The 15,548-nt window shown below is 40.2% G+C and overlaps 3 protein-coding genes across 13 annotated transcripts in view; 1 reads left to right on the top strand and 2 right to left on the bottom strand.

The window, feature by feature from the left end:
- The first annotated feature begins 2,560 nt into the window (after positions 1-2,560).
- On the top strand, positions 2,561-5,698 carry LOC104811363 (BEL1-like homeodomain protein 3). Of its 2 annotated transcripts, XM_010538031.1 has the most exons (5): positions 2,561-2,693; positions 3,148-4,056; positions 4,263-4,639; positions 4,843-4,903; positions 5,007-5,698. In XM_010538031.1, the coding sequence occupies exons 2-5, from the start codon at positions 3,286-3,288 to the stop codon at positions 5,367-5,369; spliced, it is 1,572 nt and encodes a 523-aa protein (XP_010536333.1). In that variant the 5' UTR covers positions 2,561-2,693; positions 3,148-3,285; the 3' UTR covers positions 5,370-5,698. The 2 variants fall into 2 exon arrangements, with proteins under 2 accessions (XP_010536333.1, XP_019058041.1); XM_019202496.1 differs by lacking the exon at positions 2,561-2,693 and having other exon boundaries at positions 2,753-4,056.
- Positions 5,699-7,874: 2,176 nt separating this feature from the next.
- Positions 7,875-12,163, bottom strand: LOC104811364. Of its 10 annotated transcripts, none has more exons than XR_771442.2 (8): positions 11,964-12,163; positions 11,125-11,567; positions 10,989-11,020; positions 9,885-10,853; positions 9,393-9,476; positions 8,968-9,064; positions 8,663-8,705; positions 7,875-8,410 (listed from the first exon to the last, which is right to left on the bottom strand). XR_771442.2 is itself a non-coding variant. In XM_019202323.1 (6 exons), exons 2-5 carry the CDS (start codon positions 11,456-11,458, stop codon positions 9,906-9,908), a joined length of 1,221 nt encoding a protein of 406 aa, XP_019057868.1. In that variant the 5' UTR covers positions 11,459-11,567; positions 11,964-12,163; the 3' UTR covers positions 9,136-9,476; positions 9,885-9,905. The 10 variants fall into 10 exon arrangements, 2 of the variants coding, with proteins under 2 accessions (XP_019057868.1, XP_010536334.1); XR_002024076.1 differs by having other exon boundaries at positions 8,630-8,705; positions 8,835-9,064; XR_002024075.1 differs by having other exon boundaries at positions 7,875-8,705; positions 8,835-9,045.
- A 1,278-nt stretch (positions 12,164-13,441) lies between these two features.
- LOC104811365 (mitogen-activated protein kinase 1) overlaps positions 13,442-15,548 on the bottom strand; it is a 2,690-nt gene continuing 583 nt past the window's right edge. The window contains exons 2-3 of the mRNA XM_010538034.1: positions 14,736-15,167; positions 13,442-14,380 (exon numbers count right to left, since the gene is read on the bottom strand). Coding sequence (XP_010536336.1) covers positions 13,691-14,380; positions 14,736-15,158 — 1,113 coding nt within the window. The 5' untranslated portion in view covers positions 15,159-15,167 and the 3' untranslated portion in view covers positions 13,442-13,690. The remainder of the gene's footprint in view (positions 14,381-14,735; positions 15,168-15,548) is intronic.

The following is a 15,548-nucleotide window of genomic DNA, read 5'->3' on the forward strand; positions in this document are numbered from 1 at the left end:
AACGGTTCAAGATGCAAGATTCCAAGAAAGGAACCTTACCGATGAGCAGTGGCACAGTTCTCTGCAAGAGTCAGTGTCCTACGACACCTGATGAGCGAGAACGCATGGATCGGATTCCATATGCTTCGGCAATTGGATCGATCATGTATGCCATGCTTTGTACTCGACCGGATGTATCCTACGCGTTGAACATTACGAGTAGATATCAGTCAGATCCAGGTGAGTCACACTGGATCACCGTCAAGAGCATCCTGAAGTACTTGAAAAGGATTAAGGATGTGATCTTGGTATACGGTGGGTCGGAAGACGAGCTCGCTGTAAGAGGTTACACAGATGCTAGTTTCCAGTCAGACCCAGATGACTACAGATCGCAGTCTGGCTATGTTTTCTGCTTGAACGGAGGCGCTGTTAGCTGGAAGAGTTCCAAGAAGCTGACCGTTGCAGATTCTACTACAGAAGCTTAGTATATTGCAGCGTCGGACGCAGCAAAGGAAGCTGTTTGGATCAGAAAGTTTGTTGGAGACTTGGGTGTCATTCCTAGTGCTGATAGCCCCATTGCTCTGTATTGTGACAACAATGGAGCGATCGCACAAGCGAAAGAACCCAGATCCCATCAACGATCCAAACACATACTCAAACGGTTTCACCTTATCTGGGAGATCATAGACAGAGGAGACATGCACATTTGCAGGGTGTTGACAGACGACAACATTGCCGATCCGTTGACGAAGCCTCTCCCTTCGTCGAAGCATGAGGGTCATGTTAGGGATATGGACATTAGATGTTTAGCAGTTCATGATTAGAGCAAGTGGGAGATTGTTGGTTTAGTGCTCTATGATGTACTGTTTATGAGCTTTATTCAGATACATTTGATGTATTGATACTTTCTACGGTTTTATGAGAGTATTTGATTCATTACATGTTCTTGCATACTAGATCTGTTATGAAATCCATGTATCATTATGAATGATACTAAACTCCCTAGTCTTGTGTCGTTACGGGAATAACGACATACTAAGACTAGTATGATGTGTGATTGATGATCACATAGATGATCATAGGTATTGGATACGATCACAATCATAGGTATTCGTTGGAGAACGGAATACTGGATTGACCCGCATGAGATTGTCACATGGACTAGCGTCATGACTTGAATCTCATATGACGGTTCCATGATTGGATCCTAAGACCTGAAATATCTACGGAATCCAACATGAGGAGTTGCGTACTTTGATTACGTCAAACGTCTGGCGTGACAGGAGGACTATAAAGGCGTGTATCAGTACGAAACGAATCATGTGCTGGATTGTAGATAGTCAAGACGAGATTTGTACCTCTCGTAAAAGAGAGAGATATCGCTGGGCCCCTCGTGTGAGCAAGACTGTAGAAATGTGTGGCCGCACTATAGACGAACGTCGTCTATTTCAGACAGTCGAACTCAGTGAACGAGAAAGCAGTCGAATCAGATAAGGTGGCTTGTCCATGCCTTATATTCGACATATGATATCGTGATACAAAAGGATCATCAAACGGAATCATCACTAGCGTTCGTAGGATCACGAACAAACTCTATTCGAGACAGGTAGTCATAGTGTCTTGCTAGAGACCGCCTATGATTTGTATAACCGAAATAAGAGTGTTATACTGTTATATCGGATGAGCCTACAGGGTCACACACACAGGAAAGGACGAATGCGCGAAAAGAGACGAGAAAATCCCGGTGGAGCGGAGGCCAGACCGACCGCTCCAGAAGGTCTGGACCGATCGGTCCAGCTAACCCAGACTGATCGGTCTAAACGTAGACCGGTCGGTCCAGAGGTAACGTGTGAGGTCCGGAAATTGTTCAGACCGATCGGTCCAGACATAGACCGATCGGTCCAGACGTCGGGATTTACTAAACTCGCTTTAATTAGGGTTTTAAGTGGGATTAACTTTGGGGCACGCCTCCTAACTCTCTTGGACGATTTTCAGACCCTATTGAGAGGTTTTGAGAGTGGAAAAATTAAGAGAGAGATCCCTGAAACCCTTGCGAAAAGAAGAAAGCGTTCTTCAGTCCTAGCAGACAAGTTCCAACTGTTGGAATCCTTTTCGCCGTGTGGATACGTGTAGAGGGCAAGGTATTCTTCCTGCCTACAGTGATCAGACGTGTTCTTCGATTGATACAGGCCCCGGATCGATTGAGGTAAGTGTTCTAACGTTTCTACAAGATCATGCATGATAGGTTTTAGGGTTTCATCAAAATTTTTGTTTTTCATCCGCTGCGCAAACCCTAGAACTGATCTCTTAGGAATTAGATTCGCTCTTGAGATCCCAGGAAAACCCAACAGATTCTACATTTATAAGGGTATATCTGATGTTGCCGTTTTCTTTTTACTGTGCGAGGGTATGGACTGTAAGTGAAATCGACATTTAAGGGTATTTTTGCAATTGCCCCTGGTGTTGTATGTACATTTTTTTTTCATTTTAATTTTTGGTTTGGTGCGTATGTTCCAATGATAAGATGGGTTGGTTCAGTTCTTGGGGGTTAAATTTTTTTATTAATAATTTTGCAATTATTATTCGTCTCTTGGGATTGAGCCTCTCTTTTTGTCTTCGACTGTTCCAAGCTCTCTCCTTTCCTTGTTCCCTGATTCAACCACAATCCAAATCTCTCTCTTTTTAGGGTTTTTTAAAGATTTTTTTCTTCTCAGGTATAAGTTTTTTTTTTACATCTCTTCTTTTTCCATGTTCTTGATTCTGGATACCCGCCATGATTAATCTGTGCTGTGTTTCTTGATGGGTTTCGCTTTTTTTTCGAAAAATTCTCATCCTTCAATTATTTTCTGGTGATGAAATCATCAAAAACTTTATTGATTTTCTGGGTTTTCCAAAAAATAAAAACTTTATTTCCTGCTTTTTTTGGCCACGTACTGAAATTCTTGCTCTGAAGATTAGGGTTTTTTTTTATTTATTTTACTTTTGTTCACCCTTCTTGTTAATCGTCTCGTAGATCGGGTTCCAAATCTTTCCTGAATTGGGTTTCATTTTCTTGATGATATCATGCACAATTCATCTCAGTTTCTTGAAAACTTTGTCCGATGGTCTGAATTTCGTCTGATATTTCATCCACAATCCGTTCACTTACTTCATCTTCTTCCACTGCAGGATCTTGTTTTCCGACAAAGTTTCATCGGATGAAACTCGCTGTAATAAGATTCTGCAATTCACTCGGAACTCACAACCCAAAGACGTGCAGTTCCTGAAACAGGGCAAGAGAAAATAAAAAGCTTCGAGTGCTTATCCATGGCAGTTTACTACCCAAGCACTGTAACCTGTAACAGAGACGGCATGCAGTCTCTGTACCAAGAACCCTTGTACCTGAACCAACAACAAGCTTCTTCTTCCTCCGCCGGATCTTTCTCCACCATAGTCGCCGGCGGCGGTAACTGTCTTGAGATTCCTCACGCTGGTGTCCGAAACGAAATGGTCTTTATCCCACCCACCGGAGAAGTCACAGCTTTGCAGGGTCTAAACGCAAACGCTGTTTCGAGTAGCGATCTCAGTTTCCATGGCCAAGGATTGTCACTAACTCTCGGGACTCAGATCCCAAATGCAGTCGCCGTCCCAGCGTTTCAGTATCAGTATCCGAACATGTCGAACCAGTTGAGTTTTGGTCCGAGTCACTCTATACCTGTTAAGGAAACACTGTCTTGCAAGAGCAGGGAGATGTTAGGGCAATCTGAACAGATACCCTCTTCGGGATTCAACCTCGAATTCTACAACGGTTATAGGTGCGATTCGTCGGGATTCATGGGCAGTGTGATGTGTTCTCGGTACCTTAAACCAGCACAGCAGTTGCTTGATGAAGTGGTTAATCTCAGAAAAGATCTGAAACAGGTGAACAAGAACAGTAATAACAACAAAGGTCAAGACTTTAATGGATTCAGTGATTATAAGGATACAGAAAACGGTTCTAATGTGAGTGAATCAAACGGGAAGCCATTACAGTTATCGCCCTTAGAGCGACATGATCTGCAGGACAAGAAAACCAAGCTTCTGTCCATGGTTGACGAGGTAAAAAGCTTCATCACCAGAGTCACATGTATATATGTGTTATATGGATTGGTTTCTGTTAACGGATTCTCTGGTTACTGAAAAATTCGATGTTATCACTAGGATTTACCCTATACTCATTCAATTAGTGAGATCGGGTTTTGATTATTATTTGAAAGCATTCTTGTTGTTGGGAATTTCTGAAGATTTGGTGACATTTTATGCAGGTGGATAGAAGGTACAACCAATATTACCATCAAATGGAAGCCGTGGCTTCATCTTTCGAGATGGTAGCCGGTCTTGGAGCAGCCAAGCCATACACTTCGGTTGCCTTAAACAGGATATCTTGTCATTTCCGTTGCTTGCGTGATTCAATCAGGGGCCAGATTCAGATTATCAGAGGGAAACTCGGCGAGAAAGATTCCTCAGAAGAGAAAGAAGAGCGGATTCCACGTCTTCGGTATTTGGATCAGCGGCTAAGACAGCAAAGGGCTTTGCATCAGCAGCTCGGGATGGTCCGACCAGCTTGGAGACCCCAAAGAGGCCTTCCCGAAAACGCTGTTTCCATCCTCCGGGCTTGGCTTTTCGAGCATTTCCTTCACCCGTAAGTTCTTCAAATCTTATCGTACTTCTTTCGCCTATGTATCTAATCTCTATCAAGTTCTTACTTTCTGGGTATGGATGAACAAGAGTGTTTTCAGACATCAACACTGAATCTATCGAACGCTAGTCTTACTTTGTGGTCTGTTATGCTTTCTGTGTCCAGTTTCTCTTATTTTGGTGATCTGTTCTTCTGAATTTCTGCAGATATCCAAAGGAATCAGAGAAGATCATGCTGGCTAAGCAGACGGGTCTGACGAAAAGCCAGGTACCGAAAACTTAAATCTTTGGGTTTTTTTTTTGTCTCCCAAGTTGTAGATCTGTTCTAATGCTTGAATGACATAGAAAAACATCTCGGGTTCTGAAACCAGGTTGCGAACTGGTTCATAAACGCGAGAGTTCGCCTCTGGAAACCGATGATTGAAGATATGTACAAAGAAGAGTTTGGTGATTCCGAGTTAAACCCTAAATTCTGTCAAGAGAACAATGCAGACAGCTCACACACGACAGACTCACAGTCACAACAGAGGATCAACAACAACAAGAACAGCAAGAACAACATCTCATATTCATACGCAGACACAAACACTGTCTTCACTGATCCGAAACAAGATGAATCTCAGCAGATGAACCGATCAGTAGAGTACGAAACTCTGACAAACTATCACGGATTCAATCTCGATGATTACAACAGGTTTTCCAATCCTCATCACTTACATGACTTCGTTGTCTGAATAAAACCAAACGCATTTACAGTCTTTGGCTTCACAGTCCAAGAACTGGAGGTATTGCTGGAACAGAAACATGATTCTTGACACGCAAGAAACCGCATTTTTCATTTGTATAGGTTGGGGAATATATGATGTGATATGTGTAACATCTCTGTGGCATATAAGGTTAGATTTCTGAAGGTGTAGGTATATAGTCTAGTCACATATATTTGTATATGAGGGTATGTATAGGTGGTAAGTGAGTCAATATTTGTAATATGCTTTTGTGTGTAATAATGTTGTTATGATTCATGGTGGTATGAAAGAATACTTGCAAGTGTGAAAAGGTTTTAGTTTAGTTGTGAAACAAATTTGATGTCATTACACTTTCCTAAGTTCGAAATCATCTTGGACATGATACTCTCCAAGAAATCATCTCCTCCACCCTTACATCTTCCACTCTATAATGTCCTGACTACATCTTCTGTTGATATTTGGCACTAACGTCTTGGTCGTGTTACTTCCCTCTTAATTCCTCTCAAAGAGTGTCTCTCTCTATTCATTTTTACTGTGGTTTTTAATTTACAAAAAAACGGAAAGACAATAACTACTTTTTAATATTAGTTCTTCAATAACCATAAATCTTTTCCTGGTTTTGATTGAACCAAACCCATATGAATTTTGTCCAGCTTCCCCATTTTTTTCGGACCTTGATACAAACACAAACACTAACACCTTGTTCTATTTGCCCTATTACAAAACAAAATTGTTTATCCTATCCAGTTCCAAGTCATATTTCTTCTAGGGCCATTGAGCTTCTACATCTCAATGTTTGAGGTCTTTTTCATGTTCTTATCATTCCGGATTATAGATATTTTTTCACGATCGTTGATAATTGTACTCGTATGGTTTGAGTTTATAAGTTAGTAAATAAGAGTGATGTACAATTTAAGCTCCACGAGTTCATTGTTTTGTTAAACACAGTTTGAGGCACAAATTAAATAAGTTGAAACCGATAATGCCCCTGAATTGAACCTCATTGATCTTTTAACCAAAAAAGGTATTCTTCATTTTCGTTCTTACCCTTATACTTTTCAACAAAACATTTTGGTTGATCGCAAATATCAACACATTCTCAATGTTGCACATGCCATTCTTTTTCAATCAAATGTCTGATTACATTTTTGGAGTGAATGTATTCTTATATCTGTTTACCTCATTAATATAACCCCTTATAAAACCAAGCAAAATTATTCTCATTTGAAAATTTTGGGTGCCTTTGTTATGTTTCAATACTTGTAAATGATCGACATAAATTCTCTCCTAGAGCTAAACTTGATGTCTTCTTGAGGTATCATAGTGAAACAGGGCGTTAGATCTTACATCAAATAAGATCTTGGTCTCTAGAAATGTTGTATTTCATAAAACAAATTTTTTTTTTAAGACAATATTCCACTCCTGGATTTGTTGGGTTTTTTTCTCCTACTCAATGTCCTTATAATGATATTTTCTTATAGTTTTAGATGCATTCTACCCTGCATTCTGTACAATTTCAGGTTCTAGATGATATTTTAGGCACGAATATGATTTAGGTCTTGAACTCACATCTTCTTCTGATTCTACTGTGGTTTCTGATCTTGTGTCTTCCCTTGTTTTTCAGTCTCTATTATTTCTCATCATGTGTCTATTGTACCTCAACATCATGTTAAACTACCATCATACATTCCAGATCCCCATTGTTATCTTTCATCATCACTCACCACTATCACAAATACCAAAAACACCATATCTTTTATCTGCTTATAAATCTTATAATACTTTACAACCTACCTGTAGAAAATGTCCTTTCATTACACTACATACATAAACCAAAACATATACCCAAGTTGCAAAAATTGTTTATTGGAAAAAGGTCAAGTCTTTTGAGTTAAAGGATCTAGATCGAATAAAAACCTTGACTATGTGTTCTTCGCATGTTTGTAAGAAATCCATTGGTTGTAAGTGAGTTTTCAAAATTAAATATAATCCAAATAATTTGGTAAAACGATTGGTGGGACCTTGACTATGTGAGTTTTATTTGTCTTAGCTACTTTTGAAAACTGATCTTCTAGTACCTAATGGATGTTTCAAACGCTTTCTTAAATGAAGATCCTTTAGAAGAGATTTACATGATGTTGTCTATAGGGTACTCAACATTTAAGGGGAGGGTGTATCTTCTGATAAGGTTTGTAAACTTTGATGATCTTTCTATGGCTTTAAACAGACATCTCGACAATGGAACATAAGCCATCTCAAATCTTGATTGTTGCAGGCTGCATATAGGACACTCAGACATTTGGGTTGGTTTTGTTTCCTTTGTATTTTGGTTTATTGAGTTGGTTAAAACTTTGTTATTTTCGGTTTATTGACAGAAGAAAATATAAACTTTCTTATTCTTCAGTTTAATGAGAAAATTCGGGAAGATTTCCCCAATTCTCTCACTTCCCGCTGTTTCTTATTTCAAATTGCAATATGCTATAAAGAAGATGAAACTAAAAAAGGAGAGGACTTTATTGTTGATGTTCGTCTTACCCCTAGACAAATAAAATTCCCTAATCTTTCTACGTCCAAGACCCATAACTGCCAAGTACTCGTCATAGTTCATAGCAAACGTTGATACTGGGAGTTGGAGAATGAAAATTTGTGATTGTGGGTCTAACTACAGCAAGAATTTGATCTTCAGATTTAAACTCGAGAGAAGCGATGAAAGGATTTTAAATTGGGTATTTTACCGTTTTCTAGGATTTTCGTCATTTCAAGGAAAAACCGGAAGGCTCAAGGCAACGCGAGGAGGCAAGATCAGTCGCTCGTCACGTCTCCAACCCATTGCTACTCGCCTCACCACTCGCTTCGACTCTGCACTCGTCAATATGCCGCGTGCTCTTTGGGTACGTGTTTTCTCTCTCTGAGTCTCGCTTTCCTTGACCTCTTCACCTCTTTCCTCACGATCTCACAAGGCGAGGCTCGCCCCTTTCGCATCATTCTTCATATCGTCGAACCACACCTCGCCTTCTCAGTTGGATAATCTGCAGTACTTGATTTTTGGAGTATTTCACAAGCATCCGAAAATTGAATACCAAATTCGAACAGAACGATGACGGGATCCAAACCCTAAAACCCGAGAAGCATAGGATCGAGATTGGTACCCCAAAATCACGATTATTTGATCCGTGTTCAACCCTAATAGTTCGATACCGGCTAAACGAGAATGGGAAATGCTAAAAATCATGAAGGATATCACCAACCCTAATAGTTCATGTTGGTATCGGAAAATTCACCTAAGAGTCCCATAGTTGAAGATAGATGCCAAAGCTCTTCAAGCTGCAATTGGAAAAGCCATCACCAAAGCCATCGTCAGTGTATGGCTTCTCCAGGTCTCGACACATTACCTAGAGAACTAATCGATTCAGCACCCCCGGATCGATTTTCTTAAGAGGGTCATGCATTTACCAGTACCAAATCAGAGAATATTCTCCATTTTATTCTTCACTCGCATTGCTTCAAACATAGTTGATGACATCCTTCGAGTTCCAGCCACAAGAGAAAGGGGCATTTGAACGGGCAAATCAAACAGAAAGCATACCTGAATCCATCCCACTTATGATGAGTGATCCTTTAGCCCAGGCCTTGCCTTCTGAATATTATTTTTATAGCATGTTTCCTGTGGATCATCAATTGCACTGGAAAATATATGATGATTATTAATCAACAACCTGAACCTATGTTGATTCTCAGGCCACAACAATCCATATTTCTTCTTCCACGTTTCTTTCATTAGTAAAATTACCCCCACATAAGAGATTTAGTGTGAAACGAGCAAAAGAAAACATGAGGGGGATTGAACAAACGTTTTAAGACAAGCTCTGCCTTTAGCAAACTTTCCTAAAACCGATATTCCCTTCACTAAATCTACTGTCACCTCCCTCTAACCCCCCCCCCTTTCGATCCGATCCTAAGCAGACCATAATATTAAAAAAAAACTGCTGTTTCGGATGCGGATCACTATACCATTGAACCACATCGAGGGGTTTCACTCTCTCGTTAACAGTCATCCCCAATCATGGCTGAAGTCTCGGGTTAAAGCCCTGAAAACTGGAAAAAGTGGAGGAATTTCAGGTTAAGAAATCAAAATTTGGTTGCCAATTGAGGAACAATAATGACTAGGGGTTTCCAAATTTGGTTAATAATAACCAAATTACTGAACCGATCCGAATTTGATAATAAAAAAAAACCCGAATGGTTATGATTTATTGAAAACCAAAAAAATTAAACCCAACCGAACCATAGCGAATTGTAAAAAATATCTGGAAAACAGAACATTTCTTTGAAAATGAGTATTTCATAAAAAAAATAACCCAAAACAATCCAAACCTAATTCAATATAAAAACCGAATGAGTAGATTTTTTTCTAAAACCGAAATAATCAAGACCCGAATATAACCAAACCTAAAATGGATACCCCTATTGACAGATAGTAACAAGGCGTATGGTTTTTTGTACCTGAATAATTGATAGTGTTTTTTACTCTTTCCGATGCCTAGACCAAAACCCCTTCTTCTTTGATGCAGAATCCTTGAATAAGGGCTTACTCAACTTAGAGCCTATAGAACCAAATTGCCATTTCAAGAACGGCTTCAATGAGCCTATGGTACTGGAACTAGGATCCATCTTCAGAGCTTTTCCATCTCGGTTTCCCATCTTCTGGTACACGAAATCGTCACTTTCCCCATCAACATAACTATCTACGACACGTCTTTTGTATCTTCTGTAGTGCTTTGCTTTCAATTCAGCCTGAGCCTTTAGGGCTTTCTTTGACATTTTAGCAACCTGTTTCTCCCCGACTGTGCATATGGGACAGGCCGGATCGTACTTTTCCATCTCAGTGGTCATGATCTCTAAGCACTCCGCATGGTACACATGCCCACATGCCAGAACAGAAGCTATTGGGAGTTCGTAATTTGAAATAGAAGACCTCTCGGTCAATAGCCTTGCGCAAGCCCTACAAGTCTCACGATCGACAGAAGGAGAGTACGAAAATCTGCTGCTACACCCACTAAGTTTTATTCGGCTAGAGCCCAGGTGTTCGTTATCAAAGGACCATCTCTCTCTTTGGGAAGATGCCATGAGCTCATGAAAGGCGTTCATGGACCAGCTACCTTCAGAAGAAGCATAATGAGATCCAGTGGCAAAATCATTGCTGCAGTTGGAAAGTACAAAGGATGATCTTCCTTCAGAAATTGAGTAGTTATTTGTGGATTTCAATCCCAAGATTTGAATATCGGAAACCTGCCTAAACAACTGATGCCCAGGTGATCGTCGAGCTTGTCTGGATGGAGTTGTTTTGGGAGGAAGCAAATGTGAGTGAGCCGATGAATGATCACAGACTGAAGTGGTCAAAGAAGGTGTAAAGAATGAAGGCTTTGGCAGAGTTGATGGAACAATATTTGGCGAATCAGCTAAATTCTTAACCTGAAAGATGGAAGATCCGAAATGGACGTAAGATGCCATGGAATGGAAGGGAGAAAGTAGTGCCCCTCGGGATGAACTATGTGAAAGGAACAAAGAACTCTTGGAATCAAACGAAAGCCACATAGCTATTCTCACCTCAGCGGGGCCATGACTTGTCAAGGATAAGTCTGTCACACAAAGAAGTACATCAGAGAACAGAAAAGATTCAATAATCCACGACAGCAATTGCATTTACCTAAAAGCTCAATACAATAGTGCTAGAAAGAACTACCTGAAGGTGAAGGAATCATGATATTTGTATCCAGTTCAGTGTGAGGAGGTGCTGACTTGTGAGAGGTGGGAGTTCTGAGATGCCCAGGAGGGCTATCTCCTTCAGATAGAGCTCCTCTTTCAGAACCTAAGGACAATTTATCCATGTTAATACCCTGTCTGTCGACATACGTATTATCGAAAGGAGAACCCTCAAGCTCATCAGCCACACGCCTCCTATTGTCCCGTCGAAAACTCCATGTAGGTGAGCGTGCTGAATTTCGATGGAGAGCTCCACCACCATGAACATTGGTAACATTACCATCCCTCGCAGCTACACAGCAAACTGAACCCATAATTGTACATAAAAATATGGGTCTTATCAGGAGCTCAAACACTGCCTTACACAAGCTCCGGGACTTTACACCTCGGCGTAATAACAGCCGCTATCTTACAATTCTACTCCTGAAAATGAGATCAGAGTAGAAAGAAAATCATGAGAATTTGCTACTCCTGGAAGTGACTGGTAATGGAAATTAATTTAACCACCAAGGACATCCGAAGGAAAAAACAACCTCCAAAACCAAGCAACAACAAGACAGAGAAATTCATCCAACAGAAGGAGAAACACAGAAATACTCACATAATCCCCCTCCCCAGTACTGTATATGATACAGAATTAATTCACAGAAATGATGCAATAACATACAACATCGACCTAGGATTCCAATCTCTTCGTCAAAATCTCAGGGAATTGGAAAATGCATTATCCGATGGAAAACATCGGAAAGTCATCCCCAATCATGGCTGAAGTCTCGGGTTAAAGCCCTGAAGATCGGGAAGAAAAACACGAGGACTCACCACACCGACTTGGATTCCACGGGATCGAAACGATGTGACCGACGATGATAGATTCGGAGATGCGACTGAGGCGGTGACAATGGCCGTCGACCGGAACCGATCTGAGAGAGAGAGACTGGGGAAGGAGAAGCAGTTGGAGGCGCCAGGGAGGAAGGAACTCGCACGGGGAATTGTGCCGCGTCCCTTCCTTTTTCTTTTTGCTTTTTCTTTTTATTTTTGTTTCTTATTTTACTTTGACATTTACATCACTTTTTTCCTAATTATTATTAAAAATATCCTATATAAAATAAATAGCTCAATTTTTTGAAAAATATATAAAATAAATTTTAAATTTTAAATTTGTTTAATTAATATTTCAAATATTAAAATATTTTAATAGCACTGCAATTTTTATTTTATAAATAGAAAATAATTTTCAATATCAAATCATAGAATCGAGAGAATTATTAATTTTTTTTAATAAATTATTATGAATATTATAATAGCATGACAAATGTTAAAAAAAATATTTTAAATCATCTCTAAAAATTGATGTATTATAGTGAATATCATATGGCGAAAGAAAATCATATGTCTCAAATGAGTATGAGCGAGATTATGATGTTGCGATGGATGTGCGGAAATAAAATGATGGATATAATTACAAATGAGACTATCAGAGAGAAAATAGGGATAACTGGTGAAGAAGATAAATTACGAGAAAGACGTTTAAAATGTTTTGGATATGTATAACTAGGGGTGTCAATTTAGGTTTGAGGCAAGTCTATCCCAACCCAGTCTAAAAATTAGCGGGATTCGGGTCTAAATTTTTTGGTCCGAAAAAATTTGGGCATTCGGACGGGGTAAATTCGGGTTTCGGACTCGATTTAGACCAATACGAAAGCCCGATATTTTTTTAAAAAAGGAAAAAAATGACATTTACAAAGGAAATTACGCGGGCTGGTCTAACCCAGCCTGACCTGATCTGAACCCGAAATATATAGGGTCAGGTTTCAAGTTTAGTTACATAGGTCCGAAAAAAAAAAATTGGGTCAATCCGAATCTGAACCCGAACCCAAAACTTTCAGACCATGAGTTCGGACCGGCCCGATTGACACTCTTATGTATAACTTGGGTCGATATAGAAAAGTGAAGAGTATAACAATGAGGTAAAGAGAAAAAGGAGAGGTAGATTAAGATATTAGAAATAATTTGGAATTGTCACAAATTTCGAAAGAACTAACTGAAGATTGGAACGAGTGGAGACGACTAATTGAATCATTTGATACCAAATAAATTTGGTATCAAGGCGATATCGGTTTTGTTGATGTTGTACAAAACGAGGTTTACATGTTGGAAACATGATGTACTCACTCGGTTGCATCGCTCTCCAAATAGAAAGTTTCTGATATTTGAGAAACATTCTAAATTGAGAGTTGAATCTAATGTCGTCGTGTGTATTTGTTCTGCATAAAGAAAGAGGAAAAAAAAAACATGCATACGAGAGAACAGGCAACAGAGCGTGGCAAAGGGGGCTTAGCCTTAGTTTACAACGAGGGAGAATTCTACAGCTCTGAAAGGTACATGCAGGAGAACAGAGGCTTTATGTACACCGTGAGGAACTCACACTATGTTACAGACATCGGTTTCAACAGCACACGAAAACCAGAAATACAAAGAGATGCAGAGACGGAAAAAAACGTAGAAGAAGACGTGTGGTTACCGGAGAAGGATTGGGTAAAACGGTCTCAGAGATCGGTGTTTATGGTCGCAGCTTCTGGATGGTAATGAAACATCTCCTTCCACATCATCTCTCTTATCGTCTCTTCGCCCAAATCCTCGTCTATATCAAGATCAATAGGGACTTGAGCCGGAGGATTGGCGTTTGGATCGTATAGAGGTGCCATGTAAGGGTGTTGAAGTGCTTCAGTGACACTAATCCGCTTTGTCGGGTCGAAAACAAGCATCTTTTGAAGCAGGTCGATGGCCAAAACATGTGCACCGGGGTAAAGACGGGAAAAAGACACGCCTGGAGAATACGGGAGCGATTTGATGTACCTTTTTGCTTTCGGGTTGTCTATGAATTCAAGATCTTCCTCTCTTTGGCTGCCGAGGATGTTGATAATTAGTTTAAGCTGATTAAGACACTCTGTACCCGGGAAAACAGGTTTCCTTCCAAGAAGCTCAGCGAAAATGCATCCAACGGACCAGACATCAATGGAGGTTCCGTAGTTGTCGCAGCAGAGGAGAAGCTCGGGAGCTCGGTACCAGCGAGTGACAACGTATTCCGTCATGAACTGACCTTTGGTGTTGCTTGTGCGTGCAAGCCCGAAATCACATATTTTTAAGTCGCAGTTTGCGTTGACAAGTAGGTTACCGGGCTTCAAGTCTCGGTGGAGAATGTTGGCCGAGTGAATATATTTGAGCCCTCGAAGCAACTACAGCAAAAAGAACAGAACGAGTAAACCAAAGTTGAGAGTAGATATGCACAGCTAAAACCAACAATATCAAATCAAAATCTATTGGAATTTGCTCTATATCAATGGAATCTCATCACTTATACAAAAGGAATTAGTGTAGCATACATTAAGAACTAGCCTTCTAATTTCTTCAGTTGTTGTATTGACAATGAGAAAAAACAAAATATGGAAGGAAGCAAAGCCCCAAAGATACCCAACTAAGCATTTTTCAGTTCAAGCAATTGAAAACGAACTACGGAAGCCAGAGAGATCATGAAAAGGAGAAATAGTTAGCAAGATTACATGGACCGACATCATCCAACGGATCACATACCTGGAACAAGAAGTACTGGCAGTGATCGTTGGTAAGCATCTGAGATGACTTGATAATCTGGTGGAGATCGGTATCCATGAGCTCATAAACCAAATACACGTCCTTGAAGCTTCTCCTATGAATAGGCATCATCACATCTTTCAGACCAATCACATTCTCGTGCCTAAGATGCCGTAAAAGCTTGAGCTCTCTCAGTGTCCTGAGAGCATCAATCCGGTTCTCAAACACGTTGTGTATCTTCTTGATCGCTACCTTCTGGTTGGTTTCGGTATTAACCGAAGAGCAGACTATACCGTAAGCCCCACGGCCTATCGGCTTGATGGGCAAATATTTCATGTCGATCTCGAACAGGGTTTGCCACATTGAGAAGTAATGCTTCCCTTGGTTCCTAATCCCATTTGGTGGATCAACAGGAGTCGCCATTCTTGTCCCCTTCACAAAAACAACAACAAGAACATAAATCCGAAAATCAAAACCTTTGGTAACTTGGTTGGATGTCCAAAAATTCTATGTGCAAACACTCCTCACGGACCCACGACTCAGATTCCATGAACAAGCTTTCGAAACCAATAACATCAACCGGCAAGATCAAAATATTTCTAAACTTGAAGTCCAAAAATCTAAGTTCGAACACTCTCCAGCACTTGGTAATAATTTTCAGCAAAACCCATGGGCTTAGATTCTATAATAAAGCTCTCGAATGTGAACTTACTCCTACACAGATCATACAAGTTCACAAACATAAACATAGAAACTGTACAAATGATAAACACAATCTGAAGCACATCGAGGCGGAAGAGGGGGGGGGGGGGT

The sequence above is a fragment of the Tarenaya hassleriana genome, unplaced genomic scaffold, assembly GCF_000463585.1.
Source record: "Tarenaya hassleriana unplaced genomic scaffold, ASM46358v1 Cleome2, whole genome shotgun sequence".
Taxonomy (NCBI): domain Eukaryota; kingdom Viridiplantae; phylum Streptophyta; class Magnoliopsida; order Brassicales; family Cleomaceae; genus Tarenaya; species Tarenaya hassleriana.

Coding starts and splice junctions, on each gene's coding strand:
- LOC104811363 (XM_010538031.1), top strand. CDS start 3,286: ATGGCAGTTTACTACCCAAGCACTGTAACCTGTAACAGAGACGGCATG. Junction 4,057..4,262: donor TTCTGTCCATGGTTGACGAG/GTAAAAAGCTTC, acceptor CATTTTATGCAG/GTGGATAGAAGGTACAACCA. Junction 4,640..4,842: donor TTCGAGCATTTCCTTCACCC/GTAAGTTCTTCA, acceptor GAATTTCTGCAG/ATATCCAAAGGAATCAGAGA.
- LOC104811364 (XM_010538032.2), bottom strand. CDS start 11,458: ATGGGTTCAGTTTGCTGTGTAGCTGCGAGGGATGGTAATGTTACCAAT. Junction 11,021..11,124: donor CATGATTCCTTCACCTTCAG/GTAGTTCTTTCT, acceptor TTTGTGTGACAG/ACTTATCCTTGACAAGTCAT. Junction 10,854..10,988: donor CAAGTCATGGCCCCGCTGAG/GTGAGAATAGCT, acceptor TCCATCTTTCAG/GTTAAGAATTTAGCTGATTC.